Here is an 18,965-nt window from a genome sequence, read left to right on the forward strand (position 1 = left end):
TGGACCTTGAGAGCTAATGGGACTAGAGCAGCTACCAACCTTTAGTAGGAGATGTTTGTGCGCTCTTTTTCAAAGTTTATTTTTGTGTCACAAAATTAGTATTTTTCCTCCCGGTAATTTGGCCTTATTTCCTAGTCGATTAATTTTATGGTTACCAAGTCATAGAGCTTATCTGCGTGTCATATGTTGGATTGACAAATTCATGGAAGAAGAAATGCAAAACTGTCATTAAAACTCAGTATCTTTCTCTTTTTAACAGAAGTATAGTTGATTCACAATGTTATATTAGTTTCAAGTGTACAACATAGTGATGGGACAAGTTTATACATTATGCTGTGCTCACCACAAGCGCAGCTCCCATCTGTCACCATACAATGCTATTATAATACCATTGACTATATTCCCTATGCTGTGCCTTTTATTCCTGTGATTTATTCATTCCATGACTAGAGGCCTGTACCTCCCACTCCCCTTCACCCATTTTGTCCCTCCCTTCATTCCCTTCCACTCTGGCAACCACCAGTTCTCTGTATTTATGGGTCTGTTTCTGCTTTTTCTTTCTCTTTCTTTCTTTCTTTCTTTTCTTTCTTTCTTTCTTTCTTTCTTCCTTCCTTTCTTTCTTTCTTTCTTTTTGTTTTTTAGATTCCACATATAAGTGAAATTGTATGTTATTTGTCTTTCCATCTGACATATTTCACTTAGCATAATACCTTCTAAGTCCATCCATGTTGTTGCAAATGGCAAAATCTCATTCTTTTTTATGGCTGAGTAATATTACATTATATATACATATATATATATACATCTCTCTCTCTCTCTCTCTCTCTCTCTATATATATACTTCCTTATTCATTCATCTATCAATGGACACTTAGGTTAGCTATTGTAAATAATACTGCAATAAACAGGGGTGCATATATCTTTTTGAATTAGTGTTTTCATTTTCTTTTGGGTATCTGCATCTCTCTTGATAGCATTTCTCACCTAACTGAAATTATAAAAATGAAACTCTCTGATGTTCAACATTCTTATTACAGGTATTCTCTGTATTATATCCTAGATTTGTGAATGTTAACATTTAAAAAAATACAGTATGGGTATATGAGTTGTGTGTGTATGTATTTTATACTGCAGAGGTTTATATATTATTATTTAAAATCAGACCCATTAGCACTGAGGTGAGTTCTTGTATGGGACGGTCACATTCACATGTGGTGACATCTTTTGGATAATGTTATTTCATTTGCTTCCACTTGTACACACATGTAGGACTCCTTTATAAAGATTACACCTTCCGTTTAATTACAGCTGTATTGCTTTTAATAGCATACTTATCTACTAGAGGCCTGTTAATTATTTTGACATCTGCCCTAATTAAGTCAGTTTAATTTTCTGGGAATTGAAGCATCACTGAGCATTTTAACTGAAGTACAAGGAGGAGGGAGAGAGAATCTTATCCTATGTCACATGAACTTCAGTAGCTGCTGGAAAGGGAATGAAGATGTCATGCCTCAACATAAAGTGCTAGATAGAGAGACAAACTAGAAATTGATTTGCTGGGAATGGGTGAAATCTTACCAATGATCCAGTGTCTATAGTTCACCTTCTGGTTGATAAAAGGGATGGCTATGATTTGTTTTTGAAAATTTCTAGCACAAATAATCATTTAAAAAAATGGGAACACAGTGATGTTCTGGTATGTGATTGTTGATATTCTGTAGGATATCAGAAAACGCCTGGAACTACAAGGGAATCAGCATTTAACTTGGTATAAATAGAGTACTTTTCAACGTCTTGTCTTGCTGTGTCAGGGAGCCCTTTAATTATGAACGCTTTAAGAAATTTGTTAAAGTTTTTATAGAAACTTAGTGAAATGTTCCTATTCTGTTGAATTGTGGTAAGAGCTCCTAACTATTGAGTGCTAAGTACGTTCTTTTTATAGATCTAAATTATAGACTCTTTTTAAAAGGGGGAAGCAACTTTAGTTTCAGAGAAATTTGAAAATTTTCTGCACCACCTTTTTTGGTTGTGTGTGTGACTAGGAGCCTAGCCGAGGGAATGGGACAGCCCCTTCTTTGCACAGGGAGGGGAGCAGTGAGAGGTAGGGCTGCCTCCAGAAAGACCATCTCCTCTCCAGACAGAGAGGAGACTCCAAGGAGGGACTCTAGAAAGTCCTTGCGCGCTGGCTGCTACCCAGGTTCCTACTGAGGTTCCTACAGCAGGATGTCTCCGCTGTGTTTTATGCACAGGATTACCTATAGTCTTGTCAGATGTCTGAGAGTTAACAACGCTGCAGAGGCAGAGAGCATCTGCTCTGGACAGAAACAGAAAGGCAAATTGCTCTTCACTCTAATGTTAAAGGAAGAGCCCCACTGAGACCACAATTAAATTTTACTCTTTTCTAAAGAATGTTGATGTTTGATCTGGGGCAAAATGTACTTCAGATGGAAACAGGCTACACGCACACACACACATACACACACACCCCTTATCTAATAAAACATTGTAAATATAATTTTTTTTTTTAAAGATTTTATTTATTTATCTGAGAGAGAATGAGATAGAGAGAGAGAGCATGAGAGGGGGGAGGGTCAGAGGGAGAAGCAGACTCCCTGCCGAGCAGGGAGCCTGATGCGGGACTCGATCCCGGGACTCCAGGATCATGACCTGAGCCGAAGGCAGTCGCTTAACCAACTGAGCCACCCAGGCGCCCTGTAAATATAATTTTTAAAAAGGAAGGCTTAATGGGAAGGGAATGTCAAGCATCTGTAAACATGAGCTTGGTTGTAATTTTATTTGCATTTTTTAATAAAGGTTTTATTTTTAAGTAATCTCTACACCAGTGTGGGGATCGAACTCATAATCCTGACATCAAGAGTACATGTTCCTCCAACTGAGCCCGCCAGGTGCCCCTCATTTGCATTTTGATGTGTCTTTTCAACCTGCCTTTATTGCCTCCAAGAAGGGAGAATTGTGTGTTTTTTGTTTTTTTTTTTTGCAGGGGTTGGGGTGGGGAGGAACCATTCTTTTTCTGTATAAAGCACAGATTTACGTACCGTACATAGAGATATGCAGTATACTGTGCACTAACATTTCATGGGAGACGATCAGGAAAAATGTCTTAAAGAGGCTCTTAGAGGAGGCAATAAGGAAAAAAAGATTGAGAAACACTGATTTAGAGACTGCTTTTCATACTTTCACATTTATGGAACTAGGATGGATCTGAAAATGGGTAGCATGTCATAGTATAATTTTTTCTTACTTAGGTGGAATTTAAATAATGGTGCATATCACACTGTTAGGCGACTTGATGGTATCTTAGATTTGGGGAGACATTGTGTATTTCGAAGTACTGAAGAGATTAGAGAAGATACTCTTTATTATTTGACCAGCAAAGCTGACAAAAGGGCTCCTCTTTTGGGGGAAAAGATTCTTTTTTTTTTTTTTTTTAAAGATTATTTATTTATTTGACAGAACTAGAGAGAGACAGTGAGAGAGGGAACACAAGCAGGGGGAGTGGGAGAGGGAGAAGCAGGCTTCCCGTGGAGAAGGGAGCCTGACGCGGGGCTTGATGCCAGGATCCTGGGATCATGACCTGAGCTGAAGGCAGACGCTTAAGGAACGACTGAGCCACCCAGGCGCCCCGGGGGGAAAAGATTCTTAAGCATATTAAAAACAAAGCTGTCAACTTTCCCGTTTCCTTTTCTAACTAAATGTTTTCACGGATGAAATTGACCTTGGACCAGTTTTCCAGGCCAGAAATACCGGTCATCTTTGACTTTCCCTGTGACTCAGTCCAAGTGTCCTTCTAATTCAGCTCCTCCTTTTTATCACCAAGGTCCATCCAGCCCCATCTGTGCCCCTCCCAGCCGCCTCGCCCTCCTGCCCACCTCACCCTCCTGCCCCAGCCTCCTAGCTGCTCCCTGGCTCCCCTCTCTGTACTTTCCAACATTGTCCATGTGCTGCTTCCTGAGCATCTGCTTTTATCATGGTACTTTCTTGCCCCCAAATACATGGCAACTTTATTTTATTTTGCCCTTTACATTGGTTGAAGGAAAAATACAGATTTTTTACATAATAGCAGTTGTATGTTTATTAGCTATTGATAATATCACGAATTCTTTAATACTTTTAAAATGAGTTGAATTTTGTTCATCAAAGCATCATTTACATATATTTGAGGAGTAATAATGCATACACCCAGGAGATGTGACTTAACTGGTACTCAGAGCACGGTGGACCTGGCTCTGGAGACTCTTAATTATAACTCAGTGGTCCTTTGTGTCTTTGGTCCACAACTTGGAATCTACTTCACCTCAGCTCGGGCCGTTCCACTTGACTCAGAGGTACTCTATTTTCTGGCCTTTTCCACCCATCCGACCTTATTCTGCACTCGACACACACTGCCACATTCTTCAGCCAAGCTTTCATTTATCACACCCTTTGCTGAAAATATTCTGTGACCTTCCTATTCTTTAGAGTCTGCTAAAATCCGTGTCAGCAATGACACATTCTTTGAAGACACCAGAGGCTCACACAGCATCCCCCACTTTCTCTGAGAGCCCAGTTTCTTTGTTGTTGTTATCTTTCCCATTTCTTTGTTATTGTTTCTGGCTTAATACTCTGCAACTGCTCTGATACTCATCATGGTCAAAAATTACATCCTATACTTGCTTATATCCTTGTCCTATGAGCAGAACCCTGTCCTGAGAATCTTGAATAAGCATTTGACTAGCTGAATTTAATGTTTAAAGACAGAGCTACTTTCTTTTTCTTTTCTTTCTTTTTTTTTTTTTTTTAAAGATTTTATTTATCCATTTGACAGAGAGAGAGAGGGAACACAAGCAGGGGGAGTGGGAGAGGGAGAAGCAGGCTTCCCGCCAAGCAGGGTGCCCAATGCGGGGCTCGATCCCAGGACCCTGGGATCATGACCTGAGCCGAAGGCAGACGCTTAACGACTGAGCCATCCAGGCGCCCCATCTTTTTCTTTTCTTTTTTAAAGATTTGTTTATTTGAGGGAGAGAGAGTGTGTGAGTGCAGGTGGACAGAGGGGCAGAGGGAGAGACTCTTCAAGCAGACTCCCTGCTGAGCATGGAGCCTGACATGGGGCTCAATCTCATGACCCATGAGATCATGACCTAAGCCGGATGCTCAACCGACTGAGCCACCCAGGCACCCCAGAGCCACTTTATTCTTCTATAAGAAAAAGCGTAGGGACGTCTGGGTGGCTCAGCACATTAGCGTCTGCCTTTGGCTCAGGTCATGATCCCAAGGTCCTGGGATCGAGTCCTGTATTGGGCTCCTTGTTCAGCAGGGAGCCTGCTTCTCCCTCTGCCTGTCGCTCCCCCTAGTTGTGCTCACATGCTCCCCCTCTGACAATAAATAAATAAAATCTTAAAAAAAAAGTGTGTATGATACAAACAGATTTTTAAGTAGTGGAAAAATAACTCTGCATACTGCTTTGCTCATGGGTGATATGTAAGTAAAAATTTATAGTACTGAGTCTAACACCAAGAAGCCAGATATGGAAAGATTTAGAAAATGCTTGTAAATGAACATTATTGGTTCAGTCCTATATACTAACTGAGGGCAGGCATCCTGCTTGTCTTCATATTTCTGTTTCTAGATCTTTCATGGTGGCTTGTACACAGTCAGTCTCAATCAGTACCTGTAAAATGAGTGACGGGATGCGAGCCAAGAGTGGAAAGAATTCTGGGATGAGAATCAGGACCATGGGGGAATTTTAGTCCTGAATTCCATACTCTCTTGTTATATGAGTCAGTTGATTGGTATCTTTGGGCCTCTGTTGTTCTGGTATGTGAACAACCACCACTTATCAAGAACCTGTGGCTTGATAAAGTTTTTGAATATTTTTGCAAAAGGAGGAAATCAGTGTGTATTTTTTAAAAAAGATTGGCTAAAATGCAAATTAAGTCCTATCACTGTTATTTCTTTGGAGAGAGGGTAAAAAATACAGCAATTGGTAAAAACACTTTGAAGAAATCAGAGCTCACGATAATAACCAGTATTTCATTGAAAGTCATTTTTTTTGAAAGTCATTTCTAACTGTATTACTTAATCTTATGTAACAGTGAGTGCATTCAACATAAAGAACATAAGCTAACACCAAAGTTCTTAGAAAATGAAGGAGCCTGGGGAAATGAAATTTGAGCACTTCTGTTTGCTTTGTTCTTCCTCAATGGACTGTGTACTCTCCCAAGGGCAGGGGCAATATCTCTTTTATTTGTCACTGTGCCCCCAGCTCCTAGCACAGTACCTGGCAGGTCGTAGGTACTCCATCCGTACCTACTGACTGAGGAAATCATGAAATCCTGGGGTCTGATGGAGTGACAGGGAGGAGGGATGACCATCTGATAAAGGTAGTATTGAAACAGTTGTGGGCTAGGGAGTTGATGAGGCTTGGTGACATCTATGGTGTCTTCCAACTTTGATTCTATGATTCCTTATTCTACAATAAGTTAAAAAAAAACCACCCTAACCATTTAAACAAGCTACAAATGGGCCATGATAATATAATCAGTTACACGGCTGACTCAGAGGTCACACAGACAAACTATTAACTGTAGATTCATCTCAGCCTGGGCTGGGGTCCAAGGTGGGGAGGGTGAAGACACCCGACAGGTGATATTTTGCAAGTGCTTGTCATGGAAGCCCCATTGCTTTAACAATATCCACAATGACGGGCATCCCCAAAGGCCCCTGGGGGTTGAGCCTGATCTTTTTTCAAGACCCTTGCTCTGATTTGTATATGTTCTTACATAGGCTTATTTTAATTCTGTGATCTGTTTTTAGAAGATTTCTTGAGTTAGAATTATCTTTTAACCCCACATCATGTAGAAAAGCATTATGTTATTGTCTGGGTTTACAACACTTGCATTTTACTTGAAACCATTGCAGTTTCTGGGCAGGGTTTGATTTTGGGATTTTTGTGGGTACCTTTGCTATATTTGTCTTTCTTGGTCTGTTTCCTTTTCTTGCAGCTGGTCTTGGAAGAACAGGGACGCTGATAGCCTGTTATGTCATGAAACACTACAGGTTTACACACGCTGAAATAATTGCTTGGATCAGAATATGCCGGCCAGGCTCCATTATAGGACCCCAGCAGCACTTCCTGGAAGAGTAAGTATATGGCCTCCGTTACCATATTATGTCCTTGGTTCTGATCATTTCTACGTCGTGTTCTCCTGGCTGTGGACTGTGTCAAGCCTGTGCTCATAAAATGGCTGCACTGTGAGAGAAGTCTGTGCCTCTAATGGAATATTGTTGATTTGACAGCTAATGCATTCTAACTTTGTACCTTTTTTATCTCTCAGATCAGGTGAGAGAAGAAAATCACAGAGCCATCTCTGCCTACCTTTTTTCTGTCATTTTCTATGTGTGATCTGGCTACAGTGCAATTTTCTTATGTCATCCTACTTGACACTTTTCATTCTTTTCTTTTGTTTGCGTGTCTAAAAGCAGAATGAAAAAAACCACAACTAAGGTCCGTCAGTGATTTGGGTGACATTGCTGCTTTCCTGACAACGAACTAAACTGCTAAAGTAGCTGCAACTTACGAGTTACCAAGGAAGAAAAAAGAGAACTGGGTTTTAGTCCTGGCCATGCCACTAAATGGCTTTATGACCGTTATTTGGAAGAATACTTATAAATTCATTCATTCATTCATTCATTCATTCATTCGCATATGCATGAACTATTTGTCAAACCCCAGCCCATAAGGTGGAGAGATTTAACTCCTAAAAGAACGATTCTTTCTGGTTGTCCCATAAAATTTTAGAAATTACCACTGATTTATCCATTAATAAAATGAGGAGATGAAATTAGCACTAGCTGATTTGGGTCCAGCTCTAAAATATTATCAATTATATCTTATTAAGAAATTTTATTTTTTTCTTTTTATGCTGCGATAGCTGTATCTTGAATAGCATTCTTTTTTATATAATTAATTTCTTTTCCCGTTTAATCTCTTTCTGTTGGTGAGAAACAAATGATTGTGAGTGACTTTCACAGAAAAGATGCTCTAAGTAAGTCATAAGCATCTGAAATGGTTAAAAGGATTTGAAGAGTCCTGCTGAGGAAACTACTTCAGTTGCCGGCCCCAGGGGTTGTGAGGGGGTGGGGGGAGGAGATAAGAACACAGTGCTGGAAATGTGAATTTATATCTTTGCTTCAAAGAATGAAATAGAAGTGTAATGAATACACAAGCAAAAATACCAAGAACAGGATCATTAAGAAGACAGAGATTCCTAGGGTTGGCCTATGAGATACAAATAAAGTAATCCTATTATTATAGAGATTTATTCTGTATCAGATTCTCAGTGAGGGTTTCCTCTGCTTTATGTGTGCCTAGAGCATGGAGCTTGGTGCTGTGTATCTGCCAGGGGCTTGTTGTACTAGTTGCTCACTAAAGTTAAGTAAATTAGGATTAGGAAACAGAAACCAAGACACTACTAAGCCTGCTTCTTTAAGAAGTTCCATCAGTCTCTTAATTAAAACTGTTGTTGGGAAAAAACAAAAACAAAACAAAAACTGTTGTTGGGAAGAATGTTCATTCATTAGGTACCTACTGAATACTCACCTTGCTCCCAGCACTCTGCTAGGTGTGGCTCCCGGGATGAGGAGATGTAGCTGAGAATTGCACCTCATTTTCCCGGGGTGTCAGATACCACAACCCTCCCGCCTCATGCCTGTTCATGCCCCCCGCCTCCCTCCCTACTATGCCTCTTCTCTCTGCCACATCTCAAAATAACAACAGAAGAAATTAGGTTATGAGGCAAGAAGGGCACTCTACACTGAAAACAGGTTTTTGTTTTTTTTTTTTCATTTCATTTCAGCTAGAAAACTCAGGATAATATGGACTCTTTGGTGTGAGTCCATATTATAGTTTTCTTTTTTTTTTTTTTAAAGATTTTTTATTTATTTATCTGAGAGAGAGAATGGGAGACAGAGAGCATGAAAGGGGGAGGATCAGAGGGAGAAGCAGACTCCCCGCCGAGCAGGGAGTCCGATGCGGGACTCGATCCCGGGACTCCAGGATCATGACCTGAGCCGAAGGCAGTCGCTTAACCAACTGAGCCACCGAGGCGCCCCTATAGTTTTCTAAGTAGAGAAAAATACTTACAGAAAAGTAAGAACTGAGGTGCAGGAATTACTTCCTTGCATAACTGAAGCATTAAAATCAGTCATTAATTAAAGTTATTAAATTAAGATCAGGCCTAGAATAAGTCGTTAATGCTTAGGTCAGAACCTTCCTGAAGGCAGATTCTTTGAGGCACTAGACCTTCCATGTTTTGCAGTATTTCTCATGGAGCCAGCGTGGGGAAAATGCCTGCATCATTTCCTAGGCTTTATTAGATCACCTCCATCAAGGTAGGGATCTAATCTGCTTTATGCTTTGAGTGGCACCAGAGGTACTATTGTGCTTTACTCGACTGTGCATACTTCTCTTCTTATCTTCTCCTCTTCTTTTTTTTCCTTTCCAAGCCTGTATCTTGATGTACCCCATAGCAGAAGACATTGCTTAGTGCGTTCGTGACGTTCATTCATCTGACAGAGATTTATTAGACATGCACTCTCTGTCAGGCCGTGCTCTTGGGCCTGGGGTGACAGCAGGGAACATGCCAGACAAGGGGATTTACTCCCAGGTGTAATATCTCTAGTGGAAGGAGCAGACAATGAACAAGCGTGTAAGTTTATAGACGAGATAATTTCTGACAGCGATACGAACAATGGAGACTAGCGGTAGGGGAGGGGGGTGATTACAGGGGATGGGAGAGCACTTTGGCCAAGGAGTGCTTCTTGAAAGAGAGCCAGAACCTCGAGGGTGGAAGGAACCAGTGCTGGTGGTCTGAATTGTGTCCTGGGTAGCCGGCACGCGGAGGTCCTGAGATGGGAACGTGCACCATTTCTGAAGCCCAGAAAGAAGGCTAGTGTGGGTAGAATACAATGAGCTGGAGTGGGTGGTTTGAGAGGTCGGCTCAATCAATTTTCACAAAGTGAACATACCCCTGTAACCACATTGCAGATCAGGAAATAGAACAATTAGCAGCATCCAGAAGCCTCCCTTGTACTCCTTCCGTTCACTACCCAGTTCTTCTGCCTGTGTGACCATTACGCTTACTTCTAACATCATACATGAGTTTTGCCTGATTGTAACCTTACACAAATGGAATCAGTATGTATATCTGACTTCTTTCAGTCAGCATTATTTTATTGTTATGTGTAAAAGTAGCGTGTTCATTTTCATTGCTGGATAAAATTCCGTTGTTTGAATACGTAATATTTTAGCTCTCCTGTTGATGGATATTTAAGTTGTGTCCAGTTTGGGGCTATTTCCTATCTTTGGTATATCTATCTGTTGGATGAATACCTGTGAGTGGAACATTCAGTTATGGCAGGTATCACTAAAGACTTTTCCAAAGTAGGTCTGCCACCTTAGATTCCTCTCAACAGCGGTGGGAGTTCTACTTTCTTCACATACTTACTAATACTTGATATTGTCAGTTTTTTAAAGTTAAGTCATTATACCCTGCTCATAGTGGTATCTCACTTTGTAGTTTTAATTTGCTGTTCGCTGATAGCTAATGTGGTTGAACTTTTCATGTATTTGTTGGCCATTTGTGTATTCTCTCTTTTTTTAAAAAAGATTTTATTTATTCATTTGAGAGAGAGAGAGAGAGCACAAGTCAGGTGGAGGGTTAGGGGGAGAGAGAGGAGCAGGCTCCCCGCTGAGTAGGGAGCCCAATGTGGGGCTCGATCCCAGGATCCTGGGATCACGACCTGAGCTGAAGGCAGACGCTTAACCGACTGAGCCACCCAGGCGCCACTGTGTATTCTCTTTTATGAAATATATTTTCAAATCTCTTACCCATCTTTCTATCAGACTTTTTTCTTGTCGATGTGTAGGAGTCTCAATATTCTGGCTACATGCACACCGTCCATTCTATGTAATGCAGATAGATTCTGCTTCTCTTGGGGTTTGCTTTTTCACTCCATAGTGTGTTTTGAATAGAATTTCTTGTGGTGAGAATTTTTAAGATCTACTCTCTTAGAACTTTAAAACATGCAAATACAGTAGTATTAACTGTAGTCATCATGCTGCATATTATACCATCAGGACTTATTTATCTTATAACTGGAAGTTTGTACGTTTTGACCCCCGTCACCCATTTCTCTCACCCCCCACCTCTGGCAATCACCAATCTGTTATCTGTATCTATGAGCTTGTTTTTTTTTTTTAGATTCCACATATAAATAAGATCATATAGTATTTGTTTTCTCTGTATGACTTATTTCACTTAGCATAATGCCCTCAAGGTCCATCCATGTTGTCACAAGATTTCCTTTGTTTTTATGGCTGAATAATATTTAATTATATATATATATATATATAAAATACATTTTCTCCATTCATCCATCAGTGGATGAATCTTCAGTTTTTTCTATGTTTAGCTATTATAAATAATGCTATAACGAACATGGGGGTACAGATATCTTTTTGAGTTAGTGTTTTCATTTTCTTCGGATGAATGCACAGAAGTGCAAATGCTGGATCATGTGGTAGTTCTATTTTAAATTTTTTGAGGAACCTCCACACTGTTTTCCATAGTAGCTGCACCAATTTACATTCCCCCCCCACAGCACACTGAGGTTCCCTTTTAGTCATTTTCTGATTTCTAATGCCATAGATTTGTTTTACTTGTTCTTGGGCTTTGTTTTCTTCTCAGAATATTGTTTTTGAGATAGATTCATGTTAAGTATGTCAGTAGTATGTTTCTTTTTATTACTTAGTATTCCACTGTATGAAAATATCATGATATATTGACCCACACAACCGTTGATGGGTATTTGGGTGATGTGTAGTTTTTGGTTTTTATGAATGAAACTGCTGTGAATATTCTTCTACAAGTCTTTTTGTGGACATATGTCTTCATTTCCTTTATTTAAATACCTAGGAGTGAAGGTCACTGGATCATAGGTTTAGATATAGTTTAACTTTATGAGGAATGATTTTCCAAGGTGGTTAAATCATTTTATATGCTACTTGTAGGAATATGAGTTCTTTTTTTTTTTTTTAAAGATTTTATTTATTTATTTGAGACAGAGAGAATGAGAGAGAGAGAGCACATGAGAGGGGGAAGGGTTAGAGGCAGAAGCAGACTCCCCGCTGAGCAGGGAGCCCGATGCGGGACTTGATCCCGGGACTCCAGGATCATGACCTGAGCCGAAGGCAGTCGCTTAACCAACTGAGCCACCCAGGCGCCCAGGAATATGAGTTCTAATTGTTCCACATCTTTGCCAACATTTTGTTTTTAAAGTTGTTTTTTGGGCAGGGGTGGAGTCATTCTGGTTGGTGTGAAATAGTGTCTCAATTTGTATTTTCCTGATGACTAATGATGTTGAACATTTTTCATATACATATGTATCTTTGGTGAGATGTTTGGCCAAGTCTTTGCCTATTTAAAATTTTTTTGTCTTTCTGTTAATTGTGGTGGTTCTTTATATATTTTATGTTATTATTTGATTTTATTTTCAAAATATATTTTGTTTCTTTCCCAAATGTTTTTTGCAGAATTTCCAAGGTATTATTTTAAAAATATTTGTTGAGGTTAGTATAAAACCATTATTTTTCACAGTATTATATACAGAGTTGATTGAAAATATATTGTTTTTCTACAGATTATTTAATATTAGGAAGAGCATTTTTAAAGTTGTGTGTTGCAGCTTTACAACAGGCATTTCTGCTTTTCATTGAGATTTGTTTTTTTAAAGATTTTATTTATTTATTTGAGAGAGAGAGAGAACATGAGCAGGGGGTAAGGGGTAGGGGCAGAGGGAGAAGCAGACTCCCAGCAGAGCAGGGAGCCAGACACAGGGCTCAATCCCAGGACCCTGAGATCATGACCTGAGCCGAAGGCAGACGCTTAACTGACTGAGCCACCCAGGCATCCCAGTGAGATTTTTTTTTTTAATTGAGGTGTAACTGAATGTAACATTATATTAATTTCAGGCATACAACATAATGGTATCATATTTGTATATATATATTTTAGATACAAGTCTTTTGTCAGATACATTGTGCTGTATGTCTTTTAATGAACAGAATTTAAAATTTTGCTGAAATTGATTTTTGAAAATTAACCATGTATCTTGCAACCGATTTCACTTATTAGTTCTGGTAGTTTTCCTTTTTTTCCTTATTGCTGAGATTTCCAGTACAATGTCAATGTTAGTTGGTGAAAACAGACATCCTGGTCTTGCTCTCGATATTAGAGAGACAGCATTCATTCTTTCACCACTCAGTGCGATGTGGGTCTTTCACAGATGACTTTTATCTGAATGAGGAAATTTCCTCCCATTTCTAGTTTATTGAGAGTTTCTATTAATAATGGGTATTGATTTTGTCAGTTTTTTCTACATCTATCAAGATAATCATATAATTTTTTCTCCTTTGTTCTGCTAAATGTGAATTACATTGCTTTTCACCATAATGGTCATGATGTGCTTTTATGTCTTCATATGGATGGATTTGATATGCTCATGTTTTCTTAGGGATTTTTGTGTTCATGTTCATGAAAGGTAATGATGTGTGATTTTCTTTTCTTGTAATACTTTTAAGTTTCAGTATCAGGGTTATGCGGACTTCATAAGATGAATTGTGAAGCATTTTCATCTTTATTTTCTGAAAAGAATATTATAAGATGGTATTACTGGATTTGAGGGGTGGGATGGGAAATTAGGAGATGTAAGTGTCATTTGGAGATAAGGGTCTAGTTGATGTTGGATGACCTGGAAGGGTTGGTCTTGGGATATGACAGGGGTAAACCAAGGTGTGCGCCACAATGGGTTTGGTTCTGAAAGTCTTTTAGAGCCAGGTGGGTCATCAGTAGAGGCCATGGGGTATGGGCCATCAGATGACTTTCTATTAAGCAATTCCTGGGGATATGGTGGCCAAGGGGATGAGTGAAGATCCCCACTGGGACCACTTGCTTAGGTGTCTAGAAGGGAAGTGTGGGGTACCTACGTAATCTCTGCTGCACTGCAGTGTGGTGCTGTGGCCCACTGGGGGCAGGTACTGGGTCGCAGGGAGCCTAAGGTGCTGTGGTGACTACACACTTCTGTTCACTTCCTTCCCTGACTATTTTTTTAAAAAGATTTTATTTATTTATTTTTTAGAGAGAGAGAGGGAGTGCAAACAAGTAGGGGGAGGGGAACTGGAGAGGGAAGAGAGCGAATATCAAGCAGACTCTGCGCTGAGTACGGGCCCCGTCGCGGGGCTTGATCCCATGAGCCTGAGATCATGACCTGACCCAAAACCAAGAGTTGGAGACTTAACCAACTGAGCCACCCAGGCGCCGCCTGACTACTTTTAACCATTCTGTCTGGAAAGTTTATTTCACATTTTACATGCCTTTCTCTAAACATTCTAAACATAACCTCAACCCTTCTCCGAAACTATATTATATATATATATATATATATATATATATATAAATGTATTTATATAAATTATATATATTTATATATATAAATATATGTTTATATATATTTACATATATAAATTTATTTATATAAGTTTATACACACACACATACACACACAAACACATATACTGTTAATTAAAATTTTTATTTTGAGGTAATTATAGATTAACATACATTTGGAAGAAATAATAGAGAGGGCTCCTATATATTTACCCACTTTCCCCAAATGCTAACATCTTGCAAAATTATAGAATAATATCATAATCAAGATATTGATATTGATAGAGTTAAGACATAGAGACCTGTCACCACAAAGAGTTCCTCACATTGCCTTTATATAGCCACACTCATGTTTTTCCTGCCCTTAACCCCTCGTTACCTTTTGACAACTGCTGATCTGTTTTCCATTTATATATTTTGTCATTTTGAGAATGTGACATATATGGAATAGAGTATGCAACCTTTTAGGCTTGGCATTTTTCATTCAGTGTAATTCTCTGGAGGTTCATCCAAGCTGTTGCACATATCAGTAACTTGTTCCTTTTTTTTTTTTTTAACTATTTATTTATTTGAGAGAGAGAGTGCATCTATGAGTAGGAGGGGCGGAGGGAGAGGGAGAGAGAGAATCCCAAGCAGACTCCCCACTGAGCGCAGAGTCCAGCGCAGGGCTCGATCCCATGACCCTGAGATCATGACCTGAGCTGAAATCAAGAATTAGGTGCTAGAGTGATTGAGCCACCCAGGCGCCCCTCACTTGTTCCTTTTTATGGCTGAGTAGTATTCCAGGGTATGAATGTACTACTGTTTGTTAACCATGAAGGATAGCTGGGCTGTTTACGGTTTTTGGCTATTATGAATAAAGATGCTATAAATGTTTGTATATAGGTTTTTGTGTGAACATAAGTTTTCATTTCTCTGGGATAAGTGCCCAAGACTGCAGTTGGTAAGTTGTATTGTACATGTTTAGTTTTATAAGAAACTGTCAAACTGTTTTCTAGAGTGGCTGTTTCATTTTACATCCTCACTAGCAATGCATGAATGATTTTTTCTTTATATTTGCCAGCATTGCTGTTTTGTTTTAGCCATTCTGATAGGTATGTAATGATATATCATTATGGTTTTAAATTGCATTCCCCTAGTAAGTAATTGTAAACAACTTCTCATGTACTTATTTGCCATCCATGTATCTTTCTGGTGAAGTGTCTGTTCAAATCCTTTGTCCATTCTTATTGAGTTGTTTGTTTTCTTATTATTGCGTTTTGAGAGTTCTTTTTAAAAATATTTTATTTATTTATTTGAGAGACAGAGAGCAGAGCGAGAGAGAGAGCACGAGTGGCGGGGAGGAGCAGAGGGAGAGGGAGAAGCAGACTCCCCACTGATTAGGGAGCTCATCCTAGGACCCTGAGATCATGACCTGAGCCAAAGGCAGATGCTTAACTGACTGAGGCACCCAGGTGCCCCTTGAGAAGTTCCTTATACATTCTAGGTACCAGTTTTTTGTCTGATAAGTATTTTGAAAATATTTTCTCTCAGTCTATAACTTATCTTTCATTCTCTTAATAGGCTCTTTCACAGAGGAAAAATTTTAAATTTTGATGAAGTCCCATTTATCATTTTTTCCCTTTTTTAGATCATGCTTTTAGTATCAAATCTAAGATCTCTCTGCTTAGCTCTTAGATCCCCAGAATTTCTCATGTTTTTTCTAAAAGGTTTGTAGTTAGGTGTTTTCATTTAAGTCGGTGGTTCATTTTGAGTTAATTTTTGTATGAGGCATGAGACGTAGGGTAAGGTTCATTTCTTTTTGCCTATGGATGTCCAGTTGCTCTGGCACTCTTTGTTGGAAAGGTTGTATTTTCTCCATTGAATTGCTTTGACATCTTTGTTAAAAATTAGATGGGCATAGGTATGGATCTATTTCTTTGTTCTTTATTCTGTTTGTTCCATTGGTCCTTCTTCTAATACCACACTCTCTGGATACTGTACCTATATAGTGAGTGAGCCTTCATGTCGGAAGAGTGGTTTCTCCTACTTTCTCCTTCTTTAACAAAATTGTCTTAGCAATGCCAGACCTTTTCTTTTCTATGTAAATTTTAGAATAATCTTGTCCATATCTACAAAAAAATCATGCTGCGATTTTGATAGGAATGTGTTAAACCTCTATCTATATTGGTTTGGGGAGAATTGACATCTTTAGTACTGTTGAGTCTTCCAGTCCATAAACACAATATGTGTCTTCATTTATTTAGATCTCTTTTGATTTCTTTCATCAGTAATGTGTAGCTTTCAGCTTACAAGTCCTGTTTTGTTGGATTTACATTTAAGTATTTTGGTTTTTTTGCATGATTATAAATAGTATTTTATTTTAAATTTCAGAGTTCATGTGTTCATCACTAGTATGTATAAATACAACTGATTTTCTGTCTATGTTTATTTTATATCCTGAAACTTAGGGGTGTGTGTGTGTGTGTGTGTGTGTGTGCGTGCATGTGCACACATGAATTCCTGGGGATTTCTGCAAAGACAATCATGTTATCTACAAATAGGGACAGTTTTATTTCCTTTCCAATCTGCATGTCTTTTCTTTTCTTTTCTTCCCTTGGTGCATAGTCTGAACTTTTAGCATTATGATGAATAAGAGTGGTGAGAGCAGACATTCTTCATTTGTTCCTAATCTTTGGGTTGGGGGCAAGCATTCACCATTAAATATAATGTTAATTAGAGACTTGCTATAGATGTACTTTATCAAGTGGAGGAAGTTCCCCTCTCTTTTCCAGAGAGTTTTATCATGAATGAGTATGGAATTTTGTCATGCTTTTCCTGCATTGATTGATAATGTCATTTTCTTTGTTAGCCTGTTAATTTGGTGGATTGCATTGATCTAAAAAAACCCATGTTAAATAAGCCTTGCATCCCAGGAATAAACCCCACTCAATATATTATAAATGGGGATCTTGCAAATGTGATCAAGTTAAGGATCTTGAAGTGGAATGATTGTCCTGGATCAGTCTGGTAGGTTCAATCTAATCACAGGGATGCAGGAGGAGTCAATTAAAAGAAATGTGATGATGGAAAGAGAGATTGAATTGATGTACTTTGCAGCTGGAGGAAGGGGCCATAAACCAAGAAATACGGGCAGCTGCTGGTAGCTGAAAAAAGCAAGGAACTAGATTCTCCCGTGGAGCCTCCAGAAAGAAGCAACCCTGCCAATACCTTGACTTTAGCTCAGTGAAACTGATGTTGGCCTTCTGACTTCCAGAACTGCGTGGAAGTAAATATGTCTTCTTCTGAGCCACGAGGTGTGTGGTAATTTGTTACAGCAGCTTTGTGTAGATAGGAAACTCATATATCTGTGTAGACAGTGTACACGGGTGTGGATAGTCAGGAAATAGGTACAGTAAGATACACAGATCCTCTGTGAGCATGGGCATTCTGAACTTCTCTTATTCATCATATTTCTACTTTAGGCTATTTAAAGTAGGAGAGTCCTGAGATACACACATTATTTAAAGAATACTGGGCTGCAGCAATGCGTAAAATGAACCGGGTGGAGGGAGACTGAAAAGAGACTATTGTCATCTAAAGGGGATGGCTCTTGTTGAAGGGGCCAGAAGTTAGACAGGGGAGTTAGAGACAGGTGGGTACCAGAAAGTCAGTCTCAGGCTTTGAAGCCTGAATAATGGTAGGAGAGTTGAAGAGAGTGACACCATCGATGACGCAAAAGCATGAATAAGTAACACTTTCATTAGGAGAGAAGTAAGAGGATTAAAAAGTTTTCTGACAGGTTTTCATCTGTCAAAAATGACTGTGCAAGTTAGAGGGATTGTATTCTTTCAGAGGTGAAAAATCCAATCATTGCCTTTTAGGTAATGTTAATTCTAAATCTATGACTTTAGGGAAGCACATCCTGCGAGTCCTTGAAGACTAAAATATGGCCAGGTGTTGGATTTCTGCATCTTGAAGAAAGCTTCCTCTTATTTCACCAGCAGTAAGAAGGATGTTTATTAACATCCTTGTGAGTTGATGAATTTATGTATTGGCAGATCAAGACCTCTTCTTTGTTATATCTGAAATCTCATATTTAAATTTTTTTCTAGGATATAAATAAAGTTGTTTACAAAACAACGATCAAGTTGTTTTTCTTCTTTTTTTTTTTTTAAAGATTTTATTTATTTATTTGAAAGAGAGAGAATGAGAGAGAGAAAGCACATGAGAGGGGGGAGGGTCAGAGGGAGAAGCAGACTCCCCGCCGAGCAGGGAGTCCAATGCGGGACTCGATCCCGGGACTCCAGGATCATGACCTGAGCCGAAGGCAGTGGCTTAACCAACTGAGCCACCCAGGCGCCCAAGTTGTTTTTCTTCTATATAAAACTGTTGTTCTTAAGCTAAAAAGTCCATTCTGAACCCAAAATATGTGTTCTACCAGACATCCTCAAAGTTTTTAAAATGAGGCACAAACACATC

General features: G+C 39.1%; 1 protein-coding gene across 1 annotated transcript in view; it reads left to right on the forward strand.

The window, feature by feature from the left end:
- The window catches only part of CDC14A (cell division cycle 14A), a 108,458-nt gene that overhangs the window by 66,380 nt on the left and 23,113 nt on the right, over positions 1–18,965 (forward strand). Inside the window, exon 7 of the mRNA XM_081817101.1 lies at positions 7,002–7,140. Within this exon, the coding sequence (XP_081673227.1) occupies positions 7,002–7,140 (139 nt within the window). The remainder of the gene's footprint in view (positions 1–7,001; positions 7,141–18,965) is intronic.

This window comes from Leptonychotes weddellii, chromosome 4 (genome assembly GCF_054177405.1).
Source record: "Leptonychotes weddellii isolate Sample4059 chromosome 4, ASM5417740v2, whole genome shotgun sequence".
NCBI classification, from domain to species: domain Eukaryota; kingdom Metazoa; phylum Chordata; class Mammalia; order Carnivora; family Phocidae; genus Leptonychotes; species Leptonychotes weddellii.